Source organism: Sus scrofa, chromosome 1 (genome assembly GCF_054392235.1).
Source record: "Sus scrofa isolate SSC_HxYL_T2T_F1_AM1 chromosome 1, Sscrofa_HxYL_maternal_Yorkshire_Landrace_v2.0, whole genome shotgun sequence".
In the NCBI taxonomy this organism is placed as follows: domain Eukaryota; kingdom Metazoa; phylum Chordata; class Mammalia; order Artiodactyla; family Suidae; genus Sus; species Sus scrofa.
Window position 1 is genome coordinate 224,658,007 of NC_139383.1, and position 14,308 is coordinate 224,672,314.

Consider the following 14,308-nt stretch of genomic DNA (forward strand, 5'->3'; position numbering starts at 1 on the left):
AGTCAAGAATGTGATAATAGGTAATAATGAGATCCCCAATTTGATAGGAATGAAGGGTTCAAACTAGTAAACTAGCACTAAATACTGCTAAGAGATTAAATTTTAATGTGACACTGAAAAAACCTAAAGTGTCAAGTGAAAGAACTGGTCTTTAATTCTTCACTAATGGAGAGATATAGAAAATTATTTTAAAAAAGCAATAAGATAGAGGCCTATAGGAGGTATATTTCATTTATTAAAAAATAAATATATATATTTCGCCAAAGCACAGGGCTCTTGTAGGGAACCTTGGTAGTTATGATGGTCAAACTGTCATTTCTCACAAAATCGACAGCGTAGTAGTGTGTTATAAACATATTTGTCCACGAGCAGAGTAAGAAATGCACTGTATGCCATGACCAATTCATGCATATGTTTAAGATAAATATTTTACAAAATAATACCTTACCTTTCAATATATGCAAGTTTTAATATTTTGATTTCAAGTATATTCCATCTTTTAAAAAACACAATTCTGATATTGAATGGCTAGATTGATTTTATAACCTACTAAATGGGTCATTACCTGCAACTTTAAAGTCAATAACTTAGTGGATAGATGAGAGAGAAAAATATAGTAGACCAAGAAGCAAATAAAAAGTTTGTTTCCTAAATTAGACATGGAGTAGGAAAAAATTAAAAAAATTGAGCATCAGAAATGAAAAAGGGATTGTTGTGGTCAATATTTTTTAAGAAGAGTGGACAAAAGCATACTAACCAGCTAAGAATTTGAAGAACGGATCAGAGATTGCTTATAAGGTTTTTTTTTTTGCTGCTTCTTTTTTTTGGGGGGGGGTCTTTTTGCCTTTTTGTTGAGCCGCTCCTGTGGCGTATGGAGGTTCTCAGGCTAGAGGTCTAATCGGAGCTGTAGCCACCAGCCTATGTGAGACCACAGCAATGCGGGATCCGAGCCGCTTCTGCGACCAACACCACAGCTCATGGCAAAGCTGGATCCTTAACCCACTGAGCAAGGGCAGGGATCAAACCCCAAACCTCATGGTTCCTAGTCGGATTTGTTAACCACTGCGCCAGGACAGGAACTCCGAGGTTTTTATATATATATATATATACAATGATTTTTATTTTTTTCCATTATAGCTGGTTTACAGTGATCTGTCAATTTTCTACTGTACAGCATGGTGCCCCAGTTACACATACATGTATACATTCTTTTTTATCACATTATCATGCTCCACCATAAGTGACCAGACATAGTTCCCTGTGCTACACAGCAGGATCTCATTGCTAATCCATTCCAAAGGCAAAAGTCTGCATCTCTTAACCCCAAGCTCCCAATCAGTTCCACTCCCCCTCTCCCCCTTGGCAACTATAAGTCTAAGCTCATAGGTTTTGAAGATGCTCTACCATTTATTAAAATATGTAAGCTGGGGGGGGGAGTCTGCTCATGGGAATGACATTTAAGCTTTAGTTAAGTTGAACTGGAGGTAACACTGGACAGTCCAGGGAAGATCTCCAACATATATTTACAATATATATGCCTTTGGAACCCTGGGGGGAAGATCGGGATTAGAGGTCAATTTAGGGTATAGGCTGAAAAAAATTCTTTAAGTTTTAGAGAGAAATGCAGCAGACTAGAGCCTGTGGCAGAACATCCAGGAATGCCAGCTTTTAAAAAGCAGGGGCAAGTAGAGGGCAGATGGGATCGGAGAGCACAAAGAGACCTGAGGAACTGTGGCCCTGATGTCAGTCACAGGACCCCACAGTGGGGATGGAACCCACCAAGGAAGGGCGCCCACAGCCTGGAGGTGATGTGATGCAGGCAGATGGTATTTCATCCAGCTGAGATGTTACTGCCAAAGAGGCCTTGAAAATTTCAAATGGCACCCCTTACATTATCCTCTCCCAACCCTTGTGATAGTTAGGGTATGTTGTGGTTAACCCCACTTAAATGAGAAACTTCTAAGGTTCAGAGTATATCAATTGCTTGCCACATGATTTGGGGATGGAACCAAGTCTTGCTTCTTTTTCCTCCCAGTCTTGCCCACTTTCATCAGTAATTCTGTGACACGAGAGGGACCATGGAAACAATAATGTCAGCATTTACCCATCATTATTTTTGGAATAGTCAGTGTGTCCACCATAATTTAAAGTGCTGCTTGCGGGTGGTTCACTTGGTTTTTATATTCTCTGTAATCTTAGCAAAACCATTCCAAGGTCCTGAACATAAAATTCCTATCCTAAAATTCGCCTATTCATCTAACAGAATGCCGTTTCCAGTGGATCTTCAGAATGGTGTCTGAAATTCTTGAATTTCCATATTGGTGATTTTCCCACTCTTTTGAGGAAAAACTCTCATCACTGGGATCAGATTCAACCGCTGGGTTCTCTGGTGCCCATTACATCCTCACACTGCAATATCCTACTGTCCTCCACCAATTTAATCCATGCACTGAACTCTCACTTTTGAATTGTCTTTAGATGTGTAAGACAATGGCATTCTGTATTTTCTTAAATTTATCTGTATTGAATTTGAAAACATAATTGTGCTAAAAATCAAAAGGGTTTTTTAATTGCTGTGTATGTGTGGTGCTCCAAAGAAACTACCAGAGCACATTAATAGCCAGCATTCTATCTGAAGAATCATGTAACCTCCAGTATGGAAGAACAGTTCTCCAGTTATCTATTTTTATAACCATTATAGCTTTGGGCCCTTACTAAGAGAATACTAAGAGTTTTAATAAGTAGTTTGTAATATTTAACATTTTCTAAATTGTCAGAATTAATTGAACACATATTCTTTATGTGATAGAACCAGTCCTGCTGATTGGTTTTATGGCCTGGCCTCTAAATCATCAGAAAATTCTCTTTAGTGTGTGATGATTTTTGTTCATAGTCTGTATGACTAACCCATAATGAATTACTTGAGTCCTTAGAAACTTCTCTGGCTCTCCGGATATCTAGGTCCAACAGATCAACCATTTGGCAAAATCTTTACATGGTGATAAAACTTACTGTTTGGCATCAGCCCCAGTAGCAGGCTGAAAGCCAGGCCACAGTGGAAGAACTGCTGGCATATCACTAGTTTATGGACTTTCACTACGAGCCACACATTGTTCTAACTGTTTAACTGATAAAACTCATTCACTCCTTTAGCAGTCCTACTGGGTCCTAACATTCCAAATTTCAAATGGGAAATTGACGCATAGGCAGGTTAAACTCACTTGCCATTTTATTACCAAACTAATAAATAAGGGGAGGCAAATTTAAAATCAAGAATACAGGAGGTCTGGCTCTAGGTTTTGGGGTTCTAAGCACTACCTCTTAGAGTTGCCTCTTAGGATGGCCAAAGACCACACTTCCTTGTCAGCATGAAGACAGATCACCCACAGCATGAGCTCTAGGCATGAAATGTCCAGTGCTTGGCATGGCTGCAGGGAATGTTCACGCATGCGCAGAATGAAGGAGGATGCCTCGATTTCCCCTCAGGGCCCTTGTGGCACAGATTTGAAGCAGTGTTATTCTATTGTGTCATTTCAGGACATGATTATTTCTGGGCTACAGCCTGAAACGTCCTATTCCCTCACTGTCACAGCCTACACCACCAAAGGAGATGGAGCTCGCAGCAAACCCAAACTGGTGTCCACCACTGGGGCAGGTACCGTATCTGTGCAGACATGTGTCTTGAATATGTTCTGGGCAGCAATAATAGTAATGTTCCAAATGGTATGGGTGGCTTCTATCAGAGAAGAAAATAAGCTATGGTCACCTTTTGTGATTTTTGATATTTAGTTCAGAAGGTAAAAATAACTGAAGAATCTGTTTTGCCCAAATCATTCCGTCACTCATTCAATAAATATTATTTGTGCACCTGCTATGTTTCAGGTACTATTTCCAGTACTGGGATGAAACAGTTAACAAAACAGAAAGATTCTGCCTCCTGAAAGTTATTTTTCTGGCCAAGACTGGCTAATTAACAACTGAACAAATGAGCATAAAATAAAATGCCAGGAAGTGATAAATAATCAAAATAAAGGTGTGAAGGCACTTAAGAATAGGGCAGCTTCTAGGGGCTGTCTTAGAAAGAGTGATGAAGATATCTTAGAGAAAGGATATTTGAGCTGAGACTTGATCATCAACTAAGGGAAATCACTTGACAGCTTCAACCTCTGCAATGAAAATCCCCATTAGAAGAGCTGCCATCTTGAATCGGGTTGATGACTTAAAGTTGTTTTTTTTTTTTTTTTTGTTTTCATTTGTCCACTTCACCGCTTGCTATGGAGGTTCTAGAGAGGACAAATTACACAAAAGATAGGAAATAGAAAAGAGAATGAAGAAAAGCAAAAAATAATAATATCGGATTACTCTTATCTGAAGAACAAAGGTTCTTAGCACTGTTTAGAGTTACTTTGGTCAGCCACTTTAGGAAAAACCAGCATGAAAGAAGACCTGACATTGTAAAAAACAATAAATTAAGAGATAATTGCAGTATTCTCTTTCAATCCCTTTATATAGAAATCTCCCATGGAACATTTAAACTATGATTTGATTTACTCCTCCCAAATCACTTCTCACACAACTTTTTAGGAACACACCTCTTTGTAAAGGCATAAAGCAAAGAACAGCTGTGATGCTGAGTACCCTCCTGGGTGCTGTGCTCACTGCCAAATTTGTCTAAATGTCATAAGATTTGCCTCGCTCATATCCCGCCACCTGGAACTGCCTCAAGCAGCAGGATTACAGATGGCAAAACTTCTTCAAGGCAAAATCTTCTGGGCCATTTTTTTTTTCTTTTTTTTAAATACCATTGTATCAATTTGAGTCAGTATCCTGCATAGGAGATACAGAGCATGTTAAAGGGAACATGCTGTCTGGCTTTGGAAACAGCCTCTCTTGGAATGTAGACAACCAAGGGTAACCCCCTGAAATGGAATCTCAGAATGAAGAAAACATATTTCCTTTAACCATATTCCTAACTGTGTCATTATAAGCCTGAGATGATTTCCAGGAAGCATCAAACTCCTATTCCCCGTAGATGGGGGTCCTATAAGATGGGTGAAAAAGTAGAGGATTTATAGGCAACGGATGTGAATCCTAGAAAAAAGGATAGTATTGCCTATTTTAATGCCACCAAGATTAGTTCATCACTTTTTAGTCACCATACAGAAGATTCTTTAGACTGTTAGGTCTTACTCCCATACAGACTTATTCTAGAATTTGCATTCACAGTATCAGATCTTTTTTATCAATGGAGACATGAGTATTGAGGAAATGCTTGTAATTTAGATGGCTACACATTTATCCCTCAAGACCTCTGCTGATCCTGGGTTAGAGGTGAGAGAATTCAGATATGTAATTCCTCTAAGAGAAAGCCTCTATAGTTTTCTTTGCTGCTAACCTATAATAAAAAAAAGCTGTTGCCGAGTCATGGTTTATCCCCAGGAAATCAGTGAACACCTTACTTTTGTTTTATTTTATATACTACCACACAATATTCTTGTATTTATGTGACGATGAAGAATTACTGAGTTTATCTAACAGTTGCAAACTCCTAAGAACCACAATTATAAGGGTATTTAGTTATAGCTTCTATGGAGAATTTAGGAGTTCTTGTGAAATTTTATTTTAATAATGTAATTCCTAGGTTTAGGATGAATTTATGTATAATATATTGTTCCTAGACTCTGTGAACAACCATATTTTGAAATAAAGAGTACTGGCCCTAACTTAGGCAACCCATGTAGGATTCATGTAACCTGATGCTTTTGAATAAAATGTTGGCTTTTCTATTTTAGTGATGATGGTGTTTTTGCCATTTTTTGTTAATACTCCCATTTTTCTGTATCATAATTGGTCCACTGCCTGAAATGTTGAAGTTTAAGGCAACTGGCAAATCTTTTGGCAAACATTTTGGCTTGAATTTTTCTCTATATTTTTAAATAAATTTCACTACTGTACTGAGCAGCTATGTTTAAGGATGGTAGAAAAGATGGCTATGACATGGAGAATTTGGAAGTAATAGGCTTAGGTCAGTCATTTATGATTGTTGCTACTTAGGTGCTAGGTTAATTTGAAGCTACATTTGAACTCTTGGGACTGAGTGCCTTGGTTGATCTCCAGGGATTGCTGTTGCATAGAAGTAAAGGGCAGCAGCACATGCATGCCTTTTTTGAAGTCCTGGCAGATTTTCAAGAGGGAAGAATATAGTGAGGGAATAAGAAGAATCAAACAGGCAAAAGGGAGAAGAGATTATATGCCATGACATAAATTAGAGTTAGTTTATTTACTATGCTGCTGGGTCCTCTCTGATCTTCCATGAAGTTAACTAAAACACTGCCACAAGTGACCTCCAGTCTCCCCAGAGTAAGTATTTAAGAGTCTTTGATTTTGCCAATCCTCCATCTCCTAAGCTGGAGTACTCAGACCCACTGACCTTGCTACCAGGTGACCTTTAAAAGCAGTCTACACAGTAGCCCTAAGGCATCAAAAACCTTGAATGTGACTCCATGTACAGCAACACCTACTGTTCTGCATTTTCCCAACCTCAAGTATGAATCGCGCAGAGGACAAGGACTCTGCATTATCCATCTTTTCTTTTCCCACCCAGATGCCTGTGTGCCAGTGTATAAGTCTTTGTTCAAAGGGAGAAGTTAGTAAAGTTTGCATACATAGAATTTCTGGAAGACAGAAATGGAGTGGTTGTCATTGCCAGTGTGTAAAGTTTCTCAGAGAATTGTTTTTAGCTGTGCCTGTGGTGTTGTAGAACTCTCAATTCTTTTTCTCTTTTTTCTATCTGTTACTCCACAGATGAAATACAACTAACTGTCCACGATGCTTACCCCTGCTTATTTATATGTCATCTGCTATCACACATTTGTGGAGACTTCAGGCGTTCCCTTTATGTGGCTAGCCTCTCCTAAAGGAGTGCTGGCAGTTCTTCCTATAGCTGCCTCAGCTTTCCATTTCGCTCTCTAGTCCTTCACTTGCACATCTTGGTGATTCCAGGCTGATTGTCTCATGGTTTTCGGGCTTAGTGAAACTTCTTTCAAGGGAAGGAGTGGCTCTCTTAAGTTTGGCAGTGGAGAGCAGACCAGGTGCTTCTGGCACAGCAGCAGGAACCAGTGGATCAAAACCGATTCTCTTACTTCTAGAGCATTACTTTGATCTCATGATTCCAGCCCACGGTGTTTATATCCCAGAACGAGAAAGGGCATGCCAGTATCAGAAAATAAAAGACACTTGTCCAATCTAAGTTTTGACTATAACAGAAGAATAGGTGTGCATTTTTGTAAGGTCATGAGTTGTCTTTTCTTGGAATTTGCCAGATAAGATTCTTTGGTTTTGTGCCATAGCAATATTATGAAGTGAAACACCAGATAATAAAAATATGCCTGAAAAACATTGTTAGAAAGCATTCTATATTTCTGGTTGCAAATAACTTAAAGTTGTTTCATTTATCCTCACTTTACATGCATCTTATAGAAACAAGATGCACAGTGAACTTACTATGATGCCATTCCTTGTAACCAGAATTTTGAAAAAATTTTGAGAAATGTACTTAATAAAATATATTGCCCCTGGAAAATGTTGAGGCTTAATAGTTGTATTTCTACCAAATAATTTCAACTGAGGTTGGTTTACTGAAGGATGTATTCTCTGCTGAATGGTCCATATTTTTCTCAGCAGTCTCAAGTGTTTCAACTCTTGATGTCATTGATATTTTGATGGGCAGTTCATGTAAATGCTGTACACACATGAAGAGGAATTAAGGGTATCTGCTGACATCTACCTTAAATGTGATTTTTCAATGAAACTAATTTTAAATAGATTTAAAATAAAAGTAAATGGAATAATTCGGACACTCTCCAACTTGTGAATGGGCTTGTTCTGAGAGTTTCTTGGTTAGTAAGATATCTGGACATGGTTTTTCATGAGAAACATTGAGACTATAGCTTTTGGTTTGCATTGGTTTGGTTTCTGGGTCAACCTATATATGTGTTATCTAAGCACCATTAAGAACTTCAGAAACTATTTTTCCCATACGTGGTGAACCCATTTACTATGAACATAAGACAAAACTAATACTTCATGGGTTAATGATAGAAATATCTCAACAAATGTGTTTTTGAACAGAGCACACCACCCCTGGGGTCCCCACTTTCTGAAATTTATAATGAACAAGTTAACAAGAAAATTTCTGAAGTTAATAGTCCAAGTATTAGCTCAGCATCTTTCTAGTTTTTTGTCTGTTTTTGAACTTCTGTCTATTTCCCAATGATACTATTTTTCATTGTGTCTCTCCCATTAGTTAAGTTTCCCTCCCTTTTGACCATCTTTTTTCCCCTTTCTATTAACTTGGTTTTGTTTTGTTTCTGGTATTACTCCTCTCCCCTAGCCCATCTTTGGACTATTTCCAAAGAAACTCCTAGCTCTGTGTTGTTTACCACTGTTCTTGTCTGAAAATTACAGGAATAATCACTCTTCATTTAAAAAAAAAAAAAAAACAGTTGTGATAATACATTGAGTATATTATAACACTTTACATGTCTAACTTACTTAACTTTAAATTATATAACTGGGAGTTCCTGTTGTGGTGCAGTGGAAATGAATCCGACTAGAAACCATGAGGTTGTGGGTTTGATCCCTGGCCTCGCTCAGTGGGTTAAGGATCCGGCATTGCCATGAGCTGTGGTGTAGGTCGCAGATACAGCTCGGATCTGGTGTTGCTGTGGCTCTGGCGTAGGCTGGTGGCTATAGCTCCAATTAGACCCCTAACCTGGGAACCTCTGTGTGCCACAGGTTCAGCCCTGAAAAGGACAAAAAAGACAAAAAAAAAAAAAAAGAAAAAAATTATGCAACTGTATAATTATATACTTACTGGGAAATTATCCGCTGACCACAAATAGTTTAATATTCTGATTATTAAAAATTATGATTATTATTGATGAAATATAAAATATTATCCTAAGACTTTTACATGCATTTTCTCATTTAAATTTATAGTGAAAATGTGGGGTGGGTCTTTATAAAATTCCCATTTTACTAGATGCAGAACTTCATGAGGATGGCTGGTGTAGGTGGTAGAAACAAAAAATATAAGTTAGGTTCATAGTAAGCTAAACAACATTATTTTTTTTAAATGTATAATCAACTTAACAATATGGTTAAGTGTTTGGGCTATGGATTTAGACAGGCCCATTTAAATTTCACATATTACCCATCTAACTTCAGCTTTCTTTCTCTCTATGTTTCATTTATTATTATACAAAGTGAAGATAATAACTAATCAGAGTACATAATCAGAAGCGAAGGATGTAAATCAAATGAGAAACTACATGTAATGTCCTTAGTACAGTGCCTAGTACATTTCATTCACCCAATAATTAAATATATTTTAATTATTATTCTTATTAACTGTATCTAATTGGCTAATCCTTATTCAGATTCATTTTTTCTGCAGCATGAACCTGTATGTGTGAAGATTTGAAATGTGAAGATGTTAAAATATTCCCTTAAATTATTATTTCAATAATAATTCCTGTTTTGTGTCCATTATCAAATTCTAATATCTCACCCTACCTTAAAAGAGTATGAGAAGGAATATATTTTCACAAAGCTATATAGACCAAGCACTGGCTTTTTTCTAAGTAAAGAACTGGGAATGCCCCTGGTGTGGTGGTCCCATTCAGCAGTGATTGAAATGCAAACATCCAAGTACATTGGTCTTACTGCTCCATTCCCTGTGCTCCAGTTCCAGGGAAACCCCGACTTGTGATTAACCACACTCAGATGAATACTGCTCTCATTCAGTGGCACCCCCCTGTGGACACATTTGGACCCCTCCAGGGCTACCGTCTAAAATTTGGCCGAAAGGATATGGAGCCTCTCACTACTCTGGAGTTCTCTGAAAAAGAAGATCACTTTACAGCAACTGACATCCACAAAGGAGCATCGTATATCTTCAGGCTCTCAGCCAGAAACAAAGTGGGCTTCGGGGAGGAGATGGTGAAGGAGATTTCTGTCCCAGAAGAAGTCCCAACTGGCTTCCCTCAAAACCTCCACTCAGAAGGCACCACGTCAACCTCCGTCCAGTTATCTTGGCAGCCACCTGTCTTGGCCGAGAGAAATGGCATTATCACCAAGTATACACTTCTGTATAGGGATATCAACACCCCTCTTCTTCCAATGGAGCAGCTTATTATTCCAGCTGACACCACTATGACACTCAGTGGCTTAAAACCAGATACCACATATGATGTAAAAGTACGTGCTCACACAAGCAAAGGGCCCGGGCCATATAGTCCCAGTGTCCAGTTCAGGACACTGCCTGTGGATCAAGGTAGGATTTGTCTGCTTACGGCCTTTCTCCTTTAAAGAAAGGAATGTCGGTCTTTGGAAATCAGTATTTTGAAGCTATAAATAACTCATCGGCCCATTCATATTAATAGGTTCAGCCAAAGCGAAAAGGTAAAGTATGTAAAACTTCATACATTGTGGATGCCTTAGACTTCAGTTATAGAATGCCATGCAGGTCTGGCTGACAGCACCCCAATGCTCTCAGGTAAGGAAACACAATATAGTTGACTGAATTGGAGAGAAAGGAGAAATCTTTATGAGGATGAGGTAATAAAATGAATGCTTTTAACAGGTAGGCACAGCACACTTCTCTCTGTGATCAAAGTAGATGGCATCTAGCTTAATCCCCATGGTTCACAGTGGAAAAAGGACAGGTCATAGGTTTTTAGGAGTAGTGTAAATACACTGTTTTTCCTTTTCCAGCAGTGTTTGCAAAAAATTTTCATGTCAAAGCAGTAATGAAGACATCAGTGCTACTGTCGTGGGAGATTCCGGAGAATTATAATTCTGCCATGCCTTTCAAAGTAAGTTTTTCTTCCTAATTTGTAAGATATCAGGGGTAAAAATGGAGGGGGCCCTTCACCTGGGAAAGTTACTTACAAAGCATGCTTTACAAAGCACTCTTTGATTCAGCCACACATACTTGCCATTCGCATTTGTGGCTTTTACCTGACTGACTAAGTCTGCCTCTTTGGCAGTATGACCTTTCCCATCTAGAGAGGAGAGAGGAGCTCAAACCCAGGGCTAGCATTGCTTGTGGGTGACCTAGCACTTGCTGAACTTTTTACATCTAAGCTAGTGCTTTTTTTTTTTTCCCCATCAGAAAATGAAATTTGCATGGTTTCTACCTATTTATAATGCATTGTCCTGGGATTTAAATAATTCATGTATTGGCCTGAATTATCTGTGTATTTTAAACTTTAGTTTGCCAATTGAGAGCTATTGAGAAATGTTAGCAAGAGGTACACATCTGTGAAATAAAGAACATAGAAACATTTTTGAAAGTAAAAATGTATTTAGGAATGAGAATGGATGTGTTTAGGAAATAAGCAGTGTGGATAATGCACTGAAAATCTAAAGCATTTTGGGGTACATTCCATTAAGATTACATACACCTGACAGGTTAAATATTGATAAGTTATTGTACATTTCTTCATGTACTTTTGATAGACTTAGAAACATTATATCATTACACAGTAGAACCTAAAGAAAATAGATGCAGTCTCTAGAATTTATGAGTACTTATGGGCTTAGGAAATGCCAGTTAGAAATGACCTATATATATTTTCCAAAAGCAAGAACACATTAGTTTAGAAAATATTCATTGCCTCACTGAGAACTTAATCTCTTTGGTTGTCTCTCTCTAGATTCTTTATGATGACGGGAAAATGGTGGAAGAAGTGGATGGCCGAGCTACACAGAAGTTGATCGTCAACCTGAAGCCTGAGAAGTCCTATTCATTTGTGTTGACAAATCGTGGCAACAGTGCTGGTGGACTACAGCACAGAGTGACAGCAAAGACTGCTCCAGATGTGTTACGTACCAAGCCTGCCTTCATTGGGAAGACCAACTTGGATGGCATGATTACCGTGCAATTGCCCGAAGTACCTGCCAATGAGAATATAAAGTAAGTTGATTGAAGAGTTAGGGCTGAAGGTTAGAAATGCACGTGAGCAAGAAAAGAAAGTTAAATCTCGATATGATAGTGGTTAATAAAAAATATATTACTGTATATGGAATAAAAAATTCTTCAGAGGCTCACAGTCTTGTTACTCCATTTTCATTGCATTGGGTTCTAGAGTTTGTTGTAACACACATTCTCATTACTTTAACACTGAGTGGTGTTAAGTTTCAAGAATGATGTAATTTAGGGGAGACAGACAAATAGAACATTATTCTTACTCTAAAGAAGTTTATGTCATGGTGTATAGAATAACTTAAAGATCTGAATAACTCTATTGTTTGGCAACTATTACTGTAATTGTCTCAGAAAATATTACAAAGCTAAAGGAAACTTTGGGAAATTTTATAAGTAAAAAGAGGATATGACCCTTTTGTTTCCCATGTGTGCTGAACGATGGGAGAAATTTCAATGAATTCAGAATGATATTAGGGAAAACATGAAAGTTAGAAAATGTAATTTTTTTTTTCCTGTTTTGAATGGAATATGGTGTACAGGCCAGTGGGTCTGAAGTAGAAATTAAATCCAGCAATTTAGTAGTTTGTTGGTTGTATTAGGGTAGTTGATTGTAGCCAGTAGAACAGAAAAGTGTTTTCACCAAAGTATATTACATATGAGTACTATGGTAGACCCTGAGAACAAAAAAGAGGATGGCATCCCAGTATTCAAAGAATTTACCATAGAATGGGGGATACAGAGAGCTAGATGCATTCTGTACTAATGATGGCTTCGTACTCTGTCTTAAGAGTGGCTAGTGCACAATGGAATGGGACAAGAAAGTTTCTGAATTTAATCTGGAAGGACAAATAAGAGGCAGACACAAAATCAGAGAGAGAAAATTGTATGCAAAGGCAGAGTAGCAAAGGAAGCAAGCAATTTTATAAGGCTGGAGCTCAGAGAGCCCGGGCAAGAATGGTGAGGGAGAGGTGGATAAAATCAAGTGATGCTCAGAAGTTGGGACCATATCTGTAGACAGTGAAAATTCATTAAAGGATTTTATGCAGGAGGTAGCATGATATCATCTGTTTCATCCCCACATTTCCTTTTTTGACCATTTTAGCGTGTATTTATTGATTATCTGCTGCCTGTTAGAAACTGTGCTTACTTGCTTGGGATAAAACTAAACACGTTTTCATTTCCTCTATCCCATATGATGGCATTTAGGTGAAACTTGCTGTGAAAGGTTTGAAGGTCAAGCAGAGGCATTTATACATAGTTTATGGATGGTTGGAGCCTTTACATTTAGTAGCAATCTAGTGACATAATTTGGGACAGTTCTCAGAGAAGCTGGCTTCTGAAGGCATGTGTTGGAAGAATTGGAGCACTGCAGAGAAAAGCTTTGGGCACTCATTGTGCTGTTAGTTGGCTATAGGCAAATATAAAATTCCACAGTAAGGTGGCGAGGGTGGAAATGGATTCAGAGACAAACTAGAGCAGTAGTGTAGTAGGAAGTGGCAGCTGCTTTAATGAAGGGATCAAGACAGAGGAAAATGTGAAAGATGGCTCTGAGCTTTGAGCTTGGATGACAAAACAAATGATCCTGCCATTCATCCTCAAGGATGAAGAATCAGGAGAAAATTCATGAGTTTATCTTTGTGTCTATTTTGCAGGAGCTATCAGGGAAATCAGTCTCCATTTTTATTAGTCTCCATATTTGTCCACTCTTCTTTTTCTTTCTTTCAGAAAACTAAAAACAAGAATGGGACATTAGTGTCATTTTTATTTCAACAAAATTTAATATGAATGTGAGATTATGTTTGTCTGTTGATTTGTTGAAATATTGTCAGTATCGTTTGAGCTCGCACCATAGTGCCAGACAGTGTTTCAGGGATTCAGTGGAGATAATGCTGACTATCTCATTGCTCTCACACGGTGTAGTTAGTTGGGGATGTGGGACAGGTAGAGTCGGTTGGAGTGGAGTCCTGTGATGCCAAAGATCAGATGGGCGAGGGAAGCCAGGGGAGGAGCTCCCACCCCCAGTTTAGGAGTTCAGGGAAGGTGCCCTGAAAGTAGCAACCTCTAAGCAGAGTCCTAAAGAATGACAAGAAGTTAACTGTTTGGTGGGAAGACACTATTTCAGGCAGAAAATAGCACATGCAATGTCACACAAGCAAGAGAAAGACTAACACTTGTTATTCATCCACATCTGACCCATCCATTAAGACTCTCCAGCCAGCATCCAATAAACATGTATTCTCATGTCCTGTATTTCTAGTGCTATGTTGGGGATAGAAAGATTACTGAGATAAAGCCCTACTTTAGAGTGGGAGAACA

General features: G+C 38.3%; 1 protein-coding gene across 38 annotated transcripts in view; it reads left to right on the plus strand.

The window, feature by feature from the left end:
- Nucleotides 1-14,308, plus strand: part of PTPRD (protein tyrosine phosphatase receptor type D) — a 529,409-nt gene that overhangs the window by 340,248 nt on the left and 174,853 nt on the right. For 15 of the 38 annotated variants that reach the window (XR_014821805.1, XM_084985812.1, XM_084985865.1 and 12 more), the window contains 4 exons: nt 3,538-3,655; nt 9,749-10,336; nt 10,777-10,877; nt 11,721-11,980. Coding sequence is in view for 37 of the 38 variants with exons in the window: in XM_084985812.1 (XP_084841938.1) it covers nt 3,538-3,655; nt 9,749-10,336; nt 10,777-10,877; nt 11,721-11,980 (1,067 nt within the window). In the remaining variant the exon portion in view is untranslated. The remainder of the gene's footprint in view (nt 1-3,537; nt 3,656-9,748; nt 10,337-10,776; nt 10,878-11,720; nt 11,981-14,308) is intronic. The other 23 variants (XM_084985827.1, XM_021074345.2, XM_084985835.1 and 20 more) reach the window with 3 other exon arrangements.